We start from the raw sequence: 18,894 nt of genomic DNA, 5'->3' as shown, positions 1-18,894 counted from the left end.
GAAATTTATTTTATGTTGGCTTTGTTGAATAAAGTGCATGGCCACAAAGTTACTGTTCACTGGAAGCACAGTTGTCGCACTCGACACCTTCTGAAATGACCTCTAAAGACAGACTGTGACGCAAAGATATCTGCTAGACATCTGCTTGATATCAGCTGGAATAAGCCATTTTATTCCCCAGCCTAATTATATGTTTGTTAATGGGCTTGTAAAATAGCGTCTGAGCATGTTTTGACAGACCAAAGTTGCATACCGTCAATGTTAACATACTGAGTTCACCCACGATGAAATGGAATGGAATGAGTAATTTGCCTTGTTATTACCATTATTAAATGTATTATATGAAGTTCTTAACCCTGCCCTGAGATAGTAACATGACTCCTTTTAATAAGTATTGTAAATCAGAACTAGTGCAACTAGGTCCACAGAGAAACTGCTTCAGTGTCAGTAGGTGCCGCTCATGTAGCATTTATACGTCCTCCCTCGCTCCTCGGGCCTCGATCCTCACTGATCTACATAAAGAAAGTTATAAGAAGGGATAGACTATCACTTGTTGCCGCCCCATCATTCTTTATGTAGATCAGTGAGGATCGAGGAGCGAGGGAGGACATATAAACGCTGCATGAGAGGCACCTAATGTCTGTACTGAGTGTCAATACCACACTGACCTTTGACCTATGCCCATCTCTTCCTCCTCGCAGCATCATGGGACTGTACGCCTCGGTGGTGCTCGTCATCGGGAAGTTTGTGCGCGAGTTCTTCAGCGGCATCTCGCACTCCATCATGTTCGAGGAGCTGCCGTGCGTGGACCGCATCCTCAAGCTGTGCACGGACATCTTCCTGGTGCGGGAGACCGGCGAGCTGGAGCTGGAGGAGGACCTCTACGCCAAGCTGATCTTCCTCTACCGCTCGCCAGAGACTATGATCAAATGGACCAGGGAGAAGACGAAATGAGGGCCCCCGCCCCCCAATCCGACCCCTCAAAATCCCCCGAAACAAAAACGAATCCGCCTGCTGTGACTGATGTTCAGAGAGGGTCTTGAGAAGGAAGACGCGAAATGCAAAAAGGGACGTAAAGAGGGAGAGGGGCGCAGAAGAAGCACAAAGAGTGGCAGGTGGAGCCCTGCACTGGCCAAGCCCTCCACTGGACACTGATGCTGGAGAGGTCACCCCTCGTCCGCCCTCCTTAGGGGGGGACCCCTCTCCGCCTTCCATTAAATGTGACCTGAAACGTGAAGTACAGTATCTGTCATGTTCATGTGTATGATGATTGATTTTGTGTGCACAGCCTGACTCTGAAGAACTGTAGCCAGTCTTTATCGGCGTGGTGAGATCACCTGCTGGGCAGTGGGGTCAAACAAAAAGGGAAATGGTGTCCCCACTGCCTGGACTTAGCCTGTTGTGTATGGGGTAAATGTATGAACCTTCAGTTGTGCAATATTATGAAATAAATACACCGTCCTGGTAGCTGGCTGTAAACTTGAAGCAGAGGAAGGGGGCAGTGACTGAAAGACACTTGCCACTTTTGAAGATATTTTGTTGTTGTTGTTGTTGTTGTTGTTGTTTTTATTTTGTTTTGGTTTTCTGAACTTGGAGGTGCGCTTGGGTACTTTGGAGAAATAACAAAAGTGATGCTAGAGACTCAGTGAGATGCACCATAGACCAAGTCATTTTTGCTTTCTTTTGTTTTGATGTCAGAGAGGAATAAAAATGGGAGCTGTCATTGTTCTCAGGAAATGAATATCATCTCAGTAGGATGTGGCTTGTGATATAGGAATGTGTGTTCCTAACTGTTGTGAAGTGACTTTGTCCTCTTTGTATAAAAGAGGGAAATGTGGTGTAATTGTGGTTTAATGGCCTGAGAATAAAGCACATTTTGGATTGCTACATTTGTGTTCTTTTTGGTTGCATATGGTTTAAGGGTGCAGTCTGCCACTGTTATCCAAAACAGTTTTGCTCGCCACAATTCTGAACTCAAGGATATTAAGTGAGCCCATTGGAATTGCTTGCATAATGGTATTCATTCGGTTTAAATATGGTCAGATTTTCATCTGAAATACAACAATAAACAATTTGTTTTTAACATAAAACAAATTACTGCATTTATCTGATCCATTGTTAATTACAATGTTGGTTGGAAACCTCAAGGTTATTGGCTTCAGTGTCAGTCAGTTTCAAACCTGAACTTCAACCAATGAAACAAGCCTGGACATGTCGGTCAGAGCTACATTAACACAGAAAAAAGCACAAACATATGTAGAGTAGATTCTTCTGATGTGATACCTTGCTAGAAAGAGATAATACAGGGGGAGGGGGTGTCCACCATCTTGGATTTTTAAAAGATTTAAAAACTGTCATGATACTTGTTTGTAGAAAACAGTATTTTAATTTAACAAACTGTTCTAAACCAGACATAAGACCAGGCTTGTCTCCCCCGAAAGACAATTTTGAAAAATTACCAGAGTTGGACAGATTGAGTTAACAAATATGACATAGCCTAGACATATGGTCTAACTGTCAACAGATTCAAGCAATACACCGAGGAGGGGTGTGAATTTGACCGCAATTTCAGTCAGTCAGCCACAAATTAGATGAGGCAGAAGACACATTTGGAAGATATCATAGCAACACCATCCTATTGCTTAATTATAGTTTATGATTAAGGGCAACTTTGCTGTCTCAGGGAATGGACAGCTTGCCACAAATTCAATCAATCGACTTACATCAAACAGAATAATGGCAGGGTGGCTCTCTGCCAGCTGAAGCTTAGTGAAAGTTGGGCCACACAACAGGATTATAACCATAAACATGGACATAATCTATACAGTGGCCTTTAAAAAAAAAAAAAACTTTTGAAGTGGCCTTTCCAGACCTCAACCAGTAGAAAAGCTGTTATGACTACTAAAGAGGTATTCACACAAAATATATTACGAATGTGGATGAACTAAGATCAGATGAAATGTTATGAATGTAATTAATGCGTACAAGCAGGTATTCCAAAAAGCCACTTTATCAACAACATTTCACCAGTCACAGGCTTTATGTTTAATTTGACACATACAACTTCACACTAAACACTGCAAACATTTGAATTTATTTGTCATTTTCCATGATTTAAGTTTGCAAAGAATGTCCATAATAAAGTTTGACATCAAAACCTTTGACATGCAACAAACAGAAGTTCCCTTGCAAATGAGAGATTTATACAACTTTGCAGTTTTATCAATCAAAACAAACCAGGGACAGAATTTTAGAGTTAAAACACAATAAGGCAATATCGTAAAGACAATCACAGCATACTGACACAGTTAAGATATACAAGCATTCAGTACAGGCATTCATGCAGGTTTGTAGATGGTTGCCACTCGATTGGAGGCCATTCTTCGTTTTGGAACATATAAAACCACTTGTACAGCATTTCTTTCCAGCATAACAGCTGACTCCAAAGACAGGAATCAAACATTTCTAGGGGTGTCTGCAAATTCTCAGACACTGTAAATCTTAAGGCATACAGTCCATAATGTGTGCTGCTCATCAGTCTTTCACAATATCATTACAAAACATGTCTTGAGTGACCGGTTGAATGATTAAGGAATATTGTGAAGTTTTTGGCAAAGGGACATTAAGTGCTATCCCAATATATACCATGGAGTATAGATTGATGTATACATTCTCCTGTTTTTTGCTTCTGAAATTACAAAGGCATGCTGGGTAATCAGGAAGTGCTCAGGAAAACAGTCCAGTAGGTAAATAAGTTTGGGATCATCCGCATATATGCTTAGTGCTACACATCTCAAAGGAAGTAACACCTGTTTGCCAAGACCGGAAACAGATTGGTTGCATGATTTTTTGGAACACTGTTCATCTGTCCAATGGCTATGCCTACACGACTATAACAATTCCACACATGCACCACATAACAAAATCTGTGCGAAAATATTGGAATAAGAGTCAACAAAAAGGCAACTATGCAAACATCTGATTCATCTCAACTTTGCTCTTTTCACTAAAGAAGGAATTCAGTCAAACTCATGACCATGTTCTAACAGTAATCAAAACCTACAGACTACTTAGGTCCCCTAGAGAGTGTCCACAGTCAGAGGAAGGCTCATCTGAATGTTTTCAAATCTTCAAGTTTAGAGTGTTCAGCTTCTGTCACACACACACACACACACACACACACGCGTGTGCCAGAAGGCACAAGGCTGGAAGTCAGAAATCATGCAAAGAAATACCAGTCCCTCAATAATCACAACATAAACAATAATCATCAAAATCTGATTGCGGGTTCACTTCATTAATCAAAAACAGCGTGTTAAAATTAGAACTTATACAAAGATGTTTTTTCAAGCATGAGGGTAGTAAATCGATGCTCTTAGTCTTTATATATATATTGAGAGAATATATTACACATATTTGTCATAGTTTTACACATATACACCCATGCTTACAGAAGAATGGCACCGCAGCAAGGCAGTTCAAGCCTCCAACAGATAAACCGCTGTGGAAGACTGCCCCCCACTGGAGGAGACCCATCATCACAACTGCATGAGAGAGGAGCTCCCTCTGCTGGGAACACCAACTCAGTGCAGCTGGAGGAGGGGACGCTGGTGCAGTCGTGTGTGTGTGTGTGTGTGTGTGTGTGTGTGTGTGTGTGTGTGTGTGTGTGTGTGTGTGTGTGTGTGTGTGTGTCTAACACAGGCCCCCGGCATACTCGTCGTCCTCCTCTTCGACCGGTTGGGCCGCACTCGCTCCTGCATCACTGGCTGCGGCCGGCGCCTTCTTCTTGTTCCCGCCGCCCGGCACTCTCAGGCTGAGGGCCAGCTTAGCGTACTGCACAACACAAGCAAGAGGACAGAACAGGACAGTCACAGACAGTCCAGACTGAAAATAATGAGCTTTTCTATCAAAAGACCACCAATCATGTAGGTTATACAATAGCTAATAGGAATTGGACTTCAAATGAGATTACGGGTTAACTATTTCACCAACCAGACATGGCATCTTTGTGTGAGCATATTCTATGAGGCAGTTTCAACTAAAGGGATTCTACTATGCAGGGCTATATATGTTTGTGTGTGCACTTGAGAATATTGAATGAAAGCCTGAATTTATGGAGCCAAACTCAATGATATTGAATGAAAGTCTGAATATATGGAACCAAACTGAAGACTTTTGAATGAAAATCTGAATATATACTGAGAAATGCTTCATTTCCTAAACGGCATGCCATAATTTGTAGAGGGCTTGCTGTAGAGCTCTACAACTGAAGCGCTGTCAAGACAATGATGACTAAATACAGTATGCTAGATGGACCAGTACCTAGAGGAATTTACCACTACATACAGTAGCCTTACCTGTAGTACCTGTAACTCCCTAAACACATTTTACAGGTAAAAAGGGGGAAGAAATCAGACACATGAGAAGAGCTTTTTAACCACTACATCCTTTTGAGACCAGTGCGGAGAATTGAGTGCATATGGAGGACAGTACTCACATCGTTATCCATGTATTTGAGTAACGGCGAGTTGCACACTCTGTACACCTGGTCTTCGTCCTGCTGGTCATAGCCCTGCAGCATCTCCTCCATAGCGATACAATCCTCACTCCCACTGAACCCTGGGATACTGAGGGAATGATGGACGGCATGTCAATCACATGGTTCTATACATCTGATTTCAAATATACACTGGAGAGAGAGATGTTACCGTAATTTCCCGACTATTAGCCGCGGCTTATACATTGATTTTGCAAAATTTCTTCAGCTATGAGGTTAATACACGGGACAGATAATATGGTATCAATATGGTTTTGTTAATTTTAAAATGCATAAAACACTCTCTTATACACAATGCGGCTTATATGCGGGAAATTACTGTATTGATAGAGGAATTCACACAGCAGCCAACAACCAAGGTCAGCAGCTGCACATGAACACTTATCTTCTTGTAACCAGGAGATGCTATCAGAACTGACATAAAGGAAGATGTGAAGACGGGTTTGTACCTGTAACTTTCTCGCACACATTTATCAGCGGCCACGAAGTCAGCTCGGTGAAGTTGGACGAGGACTTGGGCAATGGTTTTCTGAGGCAAAATAATTTCAATGGGGAATAAATGACAGGATATCACCAAGATTTGATAGACCACAAATACACAAAATTGAATTGATCCATGAAGTTCAGGCATGGTATCAGGAACGGTATAAATGGAAATTGACAGTGAAAATTCGACATCCCTTCATGTCATAGGTGTCATATTCCATATGTCATATTCCTTACTGCCTCCCTATGATACATGCAAGGAAACAGCTTGTACCATACCTTAAAACATGTTGGATAATTCTCTATTTCTTTGTACATGTTCTTCTCCTTCTGAAGGGACACCGCAGCCTCGTCAAATCTGGCAGAAGAGGTGAGACCAAGCATGAGGAAGCTTATACTGCACACTGTTCAAAAATAAACAAATAAAAATAAACCCTGTGTAATTACAGGGTGCAAGGTTTTCAGGGGCTTTATTTACTTGCGTTGCCGAACAAGAAGTCTGGAGGACTTTCCCAGCATTTCAGATGCCTGACGAAGCCGATCCTCATTCTGGAAAACCAATCACAAGGTTAACTTGTGACAACAACAACAACAACAACGCAATAGATAATACATATGCGATACATCACATTTAATACATTTTCAGTATCTTGATTACATCAAAGCACTAGATTCTTATTTCTCCCAACATTTTAATTAAATAGACAAGTTACAAGTTAACATGAATTACCTCATATACTGATGCAGCTTTCTGGTAGAGGTCCACTGCTTTAGCAAGATCCACTGGTTCTATTAATCTAAACGAAAACAATTGAAATGTTGATTTGGATTCAATCCAAGCTCTCCATAGCTCTCATTCAATGACTTATTTGCCCGTGTGACGCTTCAACATTGAGCTATATGATGTGCAGTCCATTACATGTTTCAGTTTTAGAAGATGCAGAACAGCACCCATCCTTGTGAAGTTTGGGACGTGTGGGACTTCTATCTTTGTCTGAGCCGGTGACATTTTGAGGCATTTCAATGCATTTTTACTCAGGTTCATAGTCATAACATGGTTGTTACAACATCTCTTAATCTCTCACTCTACAACATGCTAGCCCAGCCCCTTAACCACTACGCTACCATCTCCTGCCTCACTGAATGCCCCTGTCATAGCAAAGATCCTTCATTATTAGCCCTCTCTGGTCATACAGTAGTTTATGATAATGTGTGACATAATTCACCATCAGTAACCAGAAGTCGGTGGGCCTTGGCATTTTGGTTTGATGTGTGGTGGCCCTTATCCCCAAAAAAGGTGAAATCTGTGATCTAGGCACTTGCATGTCCACTCACTTTCCAGCCCTGTCCAGTGCTATAGCTGCAGTATCTGGAGTGCCGTTCTCCACATACATCATGCTCGCTCTTTCAATATACTGAATAGCTTCTGGTATTCTCTGCATGTCCTAAAGAACAAAACATAAGAGTGGTTAGTCAACTGTAAAAACAAAACAATCCTCTTGATCCGATTTGCAACTGCTTCAGATGTAATGGCTTCTTTATGTAAGCTAAATGAAATGTTGCTGTTTCTGGAACATACCTTCAGCATCATCCCTGCTTGTTCAAGTGCTCTATAAAATCAGAAATCAAATTTACTGATTGCAATAATTAGTCATAATAAAATACATAAAATTAAGATATTAAAGAATACAAGTTACTTACTTTGCAGCATGAAATAGACTGTATACTGAATCAAGGATAAATGTATATATCAATGTTGCAACTTCTTTTCAACTCAGCGCTGAATATTTGATCATGCTGTATTATAACAAGAATGAGGTATTATTTTAACCTTCACATAAGAACTTCACAGAGGGTGAGGCTGTAAGGATACGTTCTGTTATTGGTGTGGGCCTCCGCCTCCTGCAGATATGCCTCTTTGGCTTCCTCCAGTTGCTTTGCATTTTTGAAAGCAACAGCTGCAAAAACAAATACACAGACGCATAAGCAAAACAACGGCTGTTCATGAGTACTTAAAGCACGTTTCTACATTAGGATGGTATTCAACTCTCAACCTAGTCTAAAATGTCCACCGTATCCATCAGCTTTGGAGAAGTACTACACACCTGCTTTGCTGTACTCTGACGCAGCACTATCGTAGTCTGGTTTCCACTTCATGAAACTTGTCTTCAGACTGTAGAATAGATTAAATAGGTTTTTGAGATTAATGGAAAGAGGTAGAAACAGGACAGTAAACTTAAGACGAGAGGTATAATATATTAGTATCATAATCTTGTCTCTTGATTGTGGTGAGGTAGAATGCACCGTCATGAAAGGTATGATCAACCAGAGCAGGCGTGCCTGGTTCCCATAGGCATATAAGCCTTGATCAAATATGTTTCTGTTTGCGCAAGCTAGCAAAAAATAAAAATAAAAACAGTCGTAGCCCTGACAAATCGACGTCGCAAGCTGTCAAACGTATGTTGCATTATAGCTTGACTTCACCAATATGATAACTTGCTGTTAACATTACACTGCGAGCCTCGCCTTGCTAAACAGTGCACTTAAATCGTACTTCGTGTCTCAGTTTTAAATGCGTTAACACAATTCTTTACAGTGGAAACAGTAGTTTAAAGGTAGCTAGCTGCCATTTACACACAGCTAACGTTAACATTATACAAATATATACACCACAACAAGCTAGCTACTGGTGGCTAGCACAGCTCAGGTTGGCAATGCAAAATGAACGACTTACTATTTCTCAGCTTTGGCAATGTGCTCGTGGGCTTCGTTTATCTTCGCAGCCATTGTAATGTTATAGTATTAGGCCTTTCACCATGTATATAAAGCCAATTAAACCGTTTAAAACAACTCTATTGTCTGTGGCACTGTTAGCATTAGCAGACTGCTGTTTAGATTCCTGACTGTCGCCAACGTCGACGAAGGTGATGACTACGGGAGCCGACGAGCTGCGCACTTTCGCTGTCTTCACGCATCCCGTATTTCTTGCGTTTTTTATTTATTTTTTTATTTGTATTGTAGGCAAGAAGTTTCAGTCTGTCATAATAGTAGCCTACATCCAGGATGTCCCAAACAGACCATACCAAAGACATTTAAGAACACGCGTTGATTATCGCATGGAAAACCATATTCTCACTACCACCAGTAAAATATGGCATATCGTTCCAATTGCAAAATATAGGCTAAGCCACAAATCAGTTGCATGTGTAATGCTATCAAACGCGTCTTGTTATGAACTTTGGACATCACAATAGTCAACTTCCAATTAATACCACATATGAGACTGGTTGGATTTAATTTATTATAATTGAGGCAGCAGCTTTTTGCATAGGTTAAGTTCAAACTAAATGTTGGCTGAAGCATCTGAAAGGGGGGTTGTGAAACTGAATCAAAAGGGACGACATTCCACAGCAAAACAGCTATCCAGTTTGTGACTCTTTCCTACACCGCTCACAGAGAGAAGCAGGCACGATGCTTAGGCACACTGTGGGCTGCTCGTGTTCTCACCTGTACTTTTATGGTCCTGTGTCTTTAAGGCGCAGACTGCTTCTCTCGCTTTGTGTAGAGGGAAGAGTCACGCCATCGAGACAGAACATGCCTTAATTCTGAAAAGTTGATGAAAAATAAAAGTATAGTCGACAATCACCTTGGGAAGCGAGGAGTAAAAGTTTTATTTTGAAAGGTAAGTTCTCCATCTTAAGCATTGATGTCTACAATTTTCTCTCGCGCATGCTTTGAAATGGAGCCAGAAAGCCTGATGCCTGTTTCTTCCTGTCCTGTTATGCCTTACAAAAAGGTGCTGGTATTCGCCCCTCGTTACGTCTTTCGAAACATGAGCAGAAAATAAGTGACCCAATTGACATTAGGTTTTTTGGATACATTGTTTGTCATTTGGATACATTGTCGGCTTAGAGAATGATACTTTGTAACAATATATCTTAGGGGAGAAACTTTCAGTGATCTATGGGGAGTCAAATGACAAACTGATGCACGAACATGAGGAACGCATTATTAAAATTAGGCTGTTCTTTCAACGCGGCTTAGAGAAATGGTAGTTAAAGTTTCACTTATTTTGAATATTAAAAATGTGGCGATACAGCAGGTTGTTACATTTTTGTTGTAGCCCACGACGTGAAGTATGACTAGCCTAACGGTAGTTTTGATTTTAAAATGAGTTCCCTTTTTGGAGGGCGATTCCTGCCTGTTGACGCCGATCGCGTGTCCTTGTGGAAATCGTTGGCACCTTTGAAGTGACTATTTACGTTTGCATAACAATAACGAGAGACAAAGAAAGAAATTAGCTGTAGTCTACGCTGTAACCTTTGCGTCTGTGGTCGTCTGTTGATTGTACCATGATAGTGATCTTGTAAAGATACACTCCCCCACAAAAGCAACAGAGAGCTGTCTCGCTTGACACGCTCTTGATTTTTTTTTTATTTTTTAAATGAGCCTACCTTTGTTAACATTTATAGCTAACCGATTTTGTCTGGTTACCTTAGGCTGGGTTTGATTCGTTCGTGCCGGAATGAAGTCTGCCCAAACCCAAATATCTCTCCTCGCTGGGCTGCTCTTTCTTCTGTCGGGACTCTCACTTGTCACCGCCTGTAATAAAGCACTGTGTGCGAGCGATGTCAGCAAGTGTCTGATTCAGGTAAGAGTGAGATCTATTTAGGCCTACTTAGGCCTTGACATAGGCATATTTCTAAGCATGTATTTTAGAATAATTATACTTTCTTGACAGTTTATTTAGGCTACAATATTGTGGCCTTTTGAGCTAGATTACTACAGTAGCCTAGTAGGACAGTAGGTTAGGGTGTGGGTGTTCAGTTGAGCACTGTTTTGAGACATGTCGTACTGCATTATAGGATGGGGGATAAACTTTAACTTTCTCCTAGTAGCTGACAGGACACTGTTGACATAACTTAGCCACTCCTAACCACCCCCCTCCCCTCCAAAAATCTCATGCACCAGGACCTCAGGATCCATTAAGGTCTGATATGTCTGGGGCAAAGATAAACAGACAGAAAAGTAACCTCTCTACTTTTTGGTGGAGGTTCGTTTTCTCCATCCCTGTGCACATCTGGAATTTGACCTCTACACCCCCCCTACCTCCCTCCCTCTCTCCCTCCTCCTCTCCCTCCTCCTCCTCCTCCTCCTCCTCCTTCTCTCCATGTGCTACTCCCAAGCAGTGGAAGCAGCTTGAGGTCGCCCTGAGCGCCCGGACTCAAGCCACAGCGCTCTGATTCCCTCTAATGGCTTCTAAATGCGTACAGTCTGTTTTGATATGTGGTAGATGGGCTGTGTCATGTTGTAATAAGCATGTGGGCGACACATGGCCTGCGTGAAAAGAGAAAAGGCTTTCCCCCCGCCGTGAGCAAACACCCTCCAGACTAACTGCAGTGCCACTCATGTCTGGAATACAGTGTGAGAATTTCCAGGATTTGTGCCCGGCATCACGTGCTAGTGTGGGAGATGTGGCATTTTCACTACTGTTCGAAGAATCAAAATGAGTTTTATCACTAGCATACCAGAGATTATCACTCCAAGTAAGCAGTGAAGCTTGAGTACGATTGATTCCTTGATACACTACAATTGTTGTAAAATTGTATTGAACAAAGCAGCTGATTAAGTGTAGGTATAAGTAAGTAAGACTTGTACATAAGGTCTCCTTTTGTGCTCCTTCTGTAACTTTAATATAAGTCCAGTTGAACTCTTTGGATAAAAGCATCAGCCGAATGTATGCCAACAAATGTAAATGTATTTGATTTGAAAAAAAAAATCTCATTCAAAGAGTAACCTACATAGAACACTGAGTGAAAATTCAGCTGGAGCTCTTCTGTGTGTGAAAAAAAAAGACTCAGTGGTAGGGCGCAGCCGGCTCTTCCAGCAGCCTCGGGGAACGTGTTTGTTTATTGTACTCTATGGTGTTGTTTGGACGTACAGGAGTTGTGTCAGTGTCGGCCGTCCGAAGGCAACTGCTCGTGCTGCAAGGAGTGTATGCTCTGTCTCGGCACGCTGTGGGAGGAGTGCTGCGACTGTGTGGGTAAGTGTGTGTCTGTGTGTGTGTGTGTGTGTGTGTGTGTGTGTGTGTGTGTGTGGAGGTGATTTTATCCAGGCTACCTAGGTCATAACTCGACTGCTCTAAATGAGTTGGCCATTAGGGAGCAGTCTGTGTGGAGGTTCTGTTTCCTCAAAGGGCAAACCTTCTGTTAATAATTCTGTCCTTATCCAAATGCATATCACTGTGCTGGTTTTTTATTATTGTTTTATTTCTGGTTATTTCTGATATTACTAATGGTTTTGCAACATTATATCATTACTGGACAACATGATTCAAGACTGGAAGCATTATATCCAAAATATGAACAATTAATTGATGTTTATGTTTTTGTATTCATTTCCATTTTACAGGATAATGGTGCAGAAAAAAAAAATGGTAGATAATGAAAACTGACCCATAGTTCAGCTATGAAAGCAATAGTTCAGTGGCTATTTAGATTTTCTATCAGTGTTAACATTACTAAATGGAAGTTTAGCCAGAGTCTTACTTAAATGCATGTGTTGACCTTGCAGGAATGTGCAACCCCAAGAACTACAGTGACACACCGGCCACGTCCAAGAGCACAGTGGAGGAGCTCTACCGACCAATCCCGTCGCTCTTCCGCGCCCTCACCGAAGGCGACGCACCCATCAACATGATGGTGGTGTCCTTCCCTGTGGCCGAGGAGCTCTCCTACCACGAGAACCTGGTCTCCTTCCTGGAGACGATGGAGGACCAGCATCAAAACATCTCGCTGCCTGGAAACAGCATCCACGCCACATACGATACCAGCCAAGGTAAGACCCCTCAAGGAGTTTCACTATTCGCCCGCTCTCTAAAGGAACTATGTGATATCACTTTCTTAATAAACATTTGTCTGTATTAAATAATTGCAGTTCAGACGGAAATACCAATAACAGCTGGAAATGAGATTTTTCTCGATCATATCTGTAACGCAAGAAAGCCAAAGGCAAATTAGGAATGTAGGGGGGCTTACGATAACTTGGCTCTTTTGACAGATGAATGGCTTCCATTAGCTTTCCTGTTAGCAGAGGCTGCGCAGCCGGTCTGGCCTGGGTATTATGACAGCCCAGCCCAGCCCAGGTCTTTCATGTGTGTGCGCTCTGCTGCACGCCAGAGTCCTCCACTCACTCGAGCTGATCCTAATTGATTTGGAGCCAGATGTGTGCTTCCGCCCGCCATACCGCGCTGGCTCAACCTGTGACCCAGATCCGTTTCTCCCGCCGAGGATGAGGAGTGTATGTGTGTGTGTGTGTGTGTGTGCGTGTGCGTGTGGAAATGGGCTGGGGTGGAGTGTGTGTGTGTGTGTGGGGGGGGGGGGGGGGGTGGTGGATCAGTGGGTGGGTGGGGGTGGGCTCTCATTAATCAGCCATCCAGCAGTGAGAGACGTGGTCCATGCTCCCTATGGAGGATAGGAACCTCTGTGAGATGTTTTAGCATCGGTTGGTCCCCGACATACTTTACATTGTATGTAAAGTCTGGCAAGGAAGTGGCCTTTGGGAATGTGCCTGACGACAGCTAGTTACGCGCCAGCAGGGTCCGGAACGCGTAGGCAAATGCTGGAGATGGGAATCAGAGCAGTTGATGACGGTATTTGCTTTAAGCGGATAGTTGTTTGCCCAAACCCCACATTTTACTCTGACATTTTCCTGAGTTGTAATGAATGCTTTAGGGGGTTATTCACACCTGTGTGGGAGGGTATATAATCATGTTCAGGTGGGACACAGATACATTATTACGTGTTGCAGTGGAACATACATGCTTAACACACACTACAAGCAGAGCTGGGGAAACTGTAGCTTATAGTGCTTATTAGCACTTAAGGGAAACACACTACTTAGGATCTCAGCATGAGTGTCACTAATGATGGCACGGTCCTCTCCAACCCCCGCCCCCCCCCCCCCCCCCTTCCACAGCCAACAGCATGTGCACCGTGGTGTACTTCGACGACTGTGTGTCCATCCACCAGTGCAAGCAGTACTGTGAGTCCATGGGAGGATCCAAGTACCGTTGGTTCCACAACGCCTGCTGCGAGTGCATCGGCCCAGAGTGCTTGGACTATGGCAGCAAAGCTGTCAAATGCATGAACTGCCTCTTCTGATCGATGGAAGCTACTTTGGGTGGGCCCCAGGAGGGTGTCATTATTGTCGGTGCCAGAGGGGGGCACTCTATCGGGACAACAGGGATATAGATCATGTCAACAGAGGGATTTGTCTTGTAAAAAATACAGTATGCTACAATATTGTGATGGAAAATATTAGCCCTTATTTTAATGTTTTTGTTTCTGTTGTTTACCCTGTATAAATAACACACTACGTTTTATAGCTCTGTAGCAAATATATATATATGGATTTTTTTTTTTGTCTTTAAACTTCCACGAATGTAGATGCTAGTCTGCCGCTCTTCCAGCTTTGGTACGTTGGTTCATATTATACCAAATAAACCATTTTGAGATAAATATAGAGGTTGATAGTATTTGCAGTTAAGATTCCTTCTGCTGCCATTTACTCCACCTACTACATGTCTGGACATAGTTATTCCAATTCCAGATGTTTTTTTTATTAAATGCACATCATGTTTTTTTATGTAAACTATAAAGAGAATGTATTTCATCGGCTTTGACTTTGTGACTTGGAAGAGAAACAGGAATTCTTAAAACACAAACCCCAACCATGCTGTGTTATTTATTTTACTACACCTTACGCTATAAATCTGTGCTGCTAAGAGACGCAAGAGTGGAAGAGCGGAATCTCGCAGTCCTCCATGTTGATTCACTCTCCATTCTTCTCCATTTCTTAAAGACATGCTCATTGGGAAAAACAGTTCACATTTGGTTCAAGTTAAATGTTGGCAGTGGGCAAGGATGCAACTGCTGAGGAGTGGGAAAAAAAGAAAGAAACAGAACAGTAGTTCTAATTGCAGTTCTGGGAGTGGATACCTTTTCATAAGGCTCTTGCGAACAATAGAGTCGCTACATCCCAGTTTGGAGTGGGTACCCTGTCACTATGAAGTCTATGCAAAGCACACACTTATACTCAGGTGTATCCCATCATTACAACTACCAGATGAAAATGGCAATATGCCTTTGGCAACTTAAATCTCACACTGGGATATACTTAATTAAGCCATTTACTTTTAATTGGTTGGTCATTTTCTCTGCAAACATTATTGTTGGCTGACTTCTGTGCCCCATTAAACGTTATGTAAGTGTTAGGCTTGACCCGAGGCCTTCCCCTGGTTCCGCAATAGAACAGCATATACCAGTTAGTTCTGGATTTTCTCCCAAAAACAGCATGTGCATAGAATTTCAAAAGTTACACCTGGGAAATCAGCTGTGAGCACACCCTGAGACGAGACGAGACAAGGATGTGTGAGAAAAATATGATGCAACACACCTCAATGCCTAGTGTGATGTGCACACATCAGAAAATTTCCTCTGCATTTAACCCATCTATGGTTACTGAACATGAACGCGCAAGCATGCACACACACACACACACACACACACACACACACACACACACACAGAGCACATAGACTCAAGTTCTATTGTAAATAAACAACAGGCATACTCAAATCCATTAGGGCATTATCCTCCAACAGACCACTCAGCAGTGGAGTACACACTACACCAGCCAAACAATTAAGCCATTTCCTCCTCCATTTTTGGCATCTGATTCAACCCACAGGTGTCCCATTCAAGTCCATCCCCATTTGGCCCGAGGCTCAGTAGCCACCCACCCTGCGATGGCGCTCCACGAGCACAGAGGCACGCAGGAGACGGAGGCGGTTTCTGGGTCAGGCCTAGCGAGCGCTGGCCCCAGCTGCCTGATAATATCGCACTGTGTGCCCCCTCTTGGCAGAGCCCAGCAAGCCTGGCTGCCTTACAAAGGAGCCTTTCTCTGGGGCGGCGTCGCACGGAGAGGGCTGGTCGTGCCCATCACATGGTGCACGTCTTCAGCATCATGACTGAGGCAAATTAAGCTGTAAGACCGTCTTATTTCTGTTGGGTGTGGTGCAGAGAATACTGCTCATGAACAGTAGCAAAACTTAAAGAGTGTTCTTGTAAATGATATCCACTTGAAGAAAACACCAAAGATCAAGAATCGGCCACTGATCACTTTTCAATGTACATGAACTGCAATTCTGGGCACATATACTTGAATTAACATTGTAGTACAAACACACAAGCAGGCTTTAAGTGACAAATACTTTCACCATATTACCAAGACTGAAGTTTCAGTGAGAATATTCTCATATCCATAACCTGTGTTTATGATTTTTAAACTGTGGTCTACTAAGGTAGACAGTGAGCACACAATTGATCTTGGTCATCCTCCATAGGTGGGGCTGAGCTGAACTGCAATTCATTTCTGTTGGTGCCCCCTAGAGGCTAAACCAAGACTGACATTTCCAACTGACTTAATTTAACAGCCTTGTTTATGCAAGAGTCGGGCTCATTTCAGTCATTTTAAAATGAATGCAAATCAAGGCATTTATAAACAATAAACACACAATTGAATAACAGGAAATGTATTTCTTCTGGCCAGCCCCAGGGAAAGATTTGTTGTGCAAGTGGAAACATCCTGAAAGTTTTGTGACAGGGTCCATCCAAAATAAACAGGAATTCATACCCACAGCCATCTATCTCTATATCTCAAACAGAAAACACTGCTCTGTGCCTATGATCATTTTTCATCTCAAAACCTCAGCCCGAGCTGAAACGGCAAGAATGTAGCTGCTGAAACAGCAACATTGTAGCTGCAATCTGAAACATGAGCCTTCGGGGACGACAAAAAAATCTCCACCAGCACCCAGAAGACTTGAGGTATCTTAATTTTATTTTGGACAAGTTAAAAGAACAAATTTGTATCACAATACTAGTCATGATCCTTGATCAAAATGGAAAAAACCCAAAACCATTGCTAAAGATATGTACACATTGAGTGTGAAGAAAGGGGAGGATTTGGGGTGGGGTCAAAGGGTATTTTTGGGGAGGGTGGTATTTTATTCTCGTTAAAATGCATTACAGGTTCTCGAGTGAACTTGAGTGTGCTGGCCTTGGCTGTACCAAACTTGCGTTGCTGGCTGGCTCTCTGCATGTTCTAGGGACAGCCGGACATCCATATAAAATACAATACGTTTCTCTCTTCCTCTTTCATCATTTTGGGGAGCGAGGGGTTCCCCAGCACGGCAGAGGGTCGGGGGTGTGTGTGTGTGTGTGTGTGTGTGTGGGGAGAGGGGGGGGGGGGGGTGTAGGGTCGCCCTCGTCCTTGGGTACAACAATGTGCTGCACTAGGTTTTTAAAACAACAGAGGCCAAAAGCCCTTGAGAAGAAACGTTTTCCCCCAGTCAGAGGCGCGCACCGACAAGGCTGCAGTGGTGCAGACGTATTTCGTAATATGCAGCATACGAAGTGTATTCATTTACAGTATCAAAAAAAGGAATCAAACATAATAAACAAAAAAAAAAAAAGAAAAAAAAAACAATCAATCAATCAGTCAATCAATTGCGAAGACTTTTACACCTTAAACATTTTGCACTACCTGTCTTTTCCTGCTATATTGCGGTTCCATAAAGCTGTGAAAATACTGGCTTTTCCGGCTAGGTCAAGATTCTGAGGTCCTACTGAAAGAGGGGTAGACAGAAAAGAGATGTAGAGAGACTGGGAAAGAGGAAAAGTGGGGAGAAATGGTCCGACATCCTCCATCCCGTTAACTTTTTTTTCCTTCTTTTCGTTTGTGTTTTGTCGTCATTCTGTGTAGTTGGGTGCTGCCGTATAACTGCTCATAACATTCAAGTATTCTCTCGTTTAAGGAAGACTCTTTTAAGGCTTCTGTGGCAAAAGAAACAGAAAAGAATGCACTAGATACTTCTTTGTCGTAGTGAGTCGCGTCCAAGCAGGAGGACCTCCAGTAGAGCGCCCCCTTGTGGTGTTGCCATGGTCCATAGTCCCCGCAGGGCCAACCCTGTCCCAAAGCCCTGTCCAAGGCTTGGAGAAAGAGGGGGACAGTCACAGTGTGTGTGTGTGTGTGTGTGTATGTATATGTGTGTGTGTGTGTGTAAGAGAGAGAAGAAAAATCAAGTTTGACAATGTTTATCTATTTGTGATCGAGAATGGAGGTGGAGGCTTGTGCAAAGTGTGTGTGTGTGTGTGTGTGTGTGTGTGTGTCAGATGACTCTGTATGTGTGCATCAGAATTGGAACACTAATCTGAGAGCTTATTTATAGACATGTATGAGTGTGTGTGTGTGTGTGTGTGTGTATGAAAGAGAGAGAAAACCAGAGAAAGAATGAGAGAAAGAGAGAAAAGGAAAGAGAGAAAGAGAGAGAGAAAAAGAAAGAAAGAAAGAGAGAGAGATAGAAGCTTTACGTGCCCAAGTTCCTATGCCCATGTTTCGGACCTGGAAAAGGACAGTAAGCATGTCTTGTGTGCGTATACGTGTGTGCGTGTGTATGAAAGAAACAGACAGAAAGAGTTGTGTGCTCAGTAGGTGAAAAATAAACTCATTTCAAATCCCGATCCGACCCAAGGAAAGGGGGTAGCCAAAGGTGTGTGTCTGTGCATGTGTGTGAGTGTGTGTGTATGTATGTATGTATGTATGTGTATGTGCGTGTGTGTGTGTGTGTGTGTGTGTGCGTGCGTGTGTGCTCAGTAGGTGGAGGAGGTGGTGCTCATGGCGTCCTCGTTGATGCGCGTGCTACTGGGGTGGACGCTGGCGAAGTACTTGACGTCCTTGTCCATGTCCATCTGCAGGGCTACCAGCGTATGCTCCAGGGCCTCGTTGTG

At 42.8% G+C, this 18,894-nt stretch overlaps 4 protein-coding genes across 6 annotated transcripts in view; 2 read left to right on the top strand and 2 right to left on the bottom strand.

Moving 5' to 3' along the window:
- Window positions 1-1,887, top strand: part of LOC134066549 (piezo-type mechanosensitive ion channel component 2) — a 60,075-nt gene extending 58,188 nt beyond the window's left edge. Inside the window, exon 48 of the mRNA XM_062521913.1 lies at window positions 702-1,887. Coding sequence (XP_062377897.1) covers window positions 702-954 — 253 coding nt within the window. The 3' untranslated portion in view covers window positions 955-1,887. The remainder of the gene's footprint in view (window positions 1-701) is intronic.
- Window positions 1,888-3,021: 1,134 nt separating this feature from the next.
- On the bottom strand, window positions 3,022-8,962 carry LOC134066163 (gamma-soluble NSF attachment protein-like). Its single transcript, XM_062521403.1, has 12 exons — window positions 8,778-8,962; window positions 8,149-8,216; window positions 7,917-8,001; window positions 7,745-7,762; window positions 7,623-7,653; window positions 7,379-7,488; window positions 6,774-6,840; window positions 6,522-6,592; window positions 6,323-6,401; window positions 6,007-6,086; window positions 5,498-5,627; window positions 3,022-4,833 (listed from the first exon to the last, which is right to left on the bottom strand). The coding sequence occupies exons 1-12, from the start codon at window positions 8,828-8,830 to the stop codon at window positions 4,693-4,695; spliced, it is 933 nt and encodes a 310-aa protein (XP_062377387.1). The 5' UTR covers window positions 8,831-8,962; the 3' UTR covers window positions 3,022-4,692.
- Window positions 8,963-9,593: 631 nt separating this feature from the next.
- LOC134066162 (twisted gastrulation protein homolog 1-A-like) lies at window positions 9,594-14,777 on the top strand. Its single transcript, XM_062521402.1, has 5 exons — window positions 9,594-9,725; window positions 10,543-10,694; window positions 11,987-12,086; window positions 12,617-12,880; window positions 14,021-14,777. Exons 2-5 carry the CDS (start codon window positions 10,569-10,571, stop codon window positions 14,203-14,205), a joined length of 675 nt encoding a protein of 224 aa, XP_062377386.1. The 5' UTR covers window positions 9,594-9,725; window positions 10,543-10,568; the 3' UTR covers window positions 14,206-14,777.
- A 2,150-nt stretch (window positions 14,778-16,927) lies between these two features.
- ppp4r1 (protein phosphatase 4, regulatory subunit 1) overlaps window positions 16,928-18,894 on the bottom strand; it is an 18,123-nt gene continuing 16,156 nt past the window's right edge. For all 3 annotated transcript variants that reach the window (XM_062521399.1, XM_062521400.1, XM_062521401.1), the window contains one exon: window positions 16,928-18,894. This exon is cut by the window's right edge and continues 26 nt beyond it. In XM_062521399.1, the coding sequence (XP_062377383.1) occupies window positions 18,757-18,894 (138 nt within the window). In that variant the 3' untranslated portion in view covers window positions 16,928-18,756.

The sequence above is a fragment of the Sardina pilchardus genome, chromosome 19 (assembly GCF_963854185.1).
Source record: "Sardina pilchardus chromosome 19, fSarPil1.1, whole genome shotgun sequence".
In the NCBI taxonomy this organism is placed as follows: domain Eukaryota; kingdom Metazoa; phylum Chordata; class Actinopteri; order Clupeiformes; family Clupeidae; genus Sardina; species Sardina pilchardus.
The sequence above is the reverse complement of the archived record's forward strand: the minus strand, read 5'-3'. Positions and strand labels throughout refer to the sequence as shown.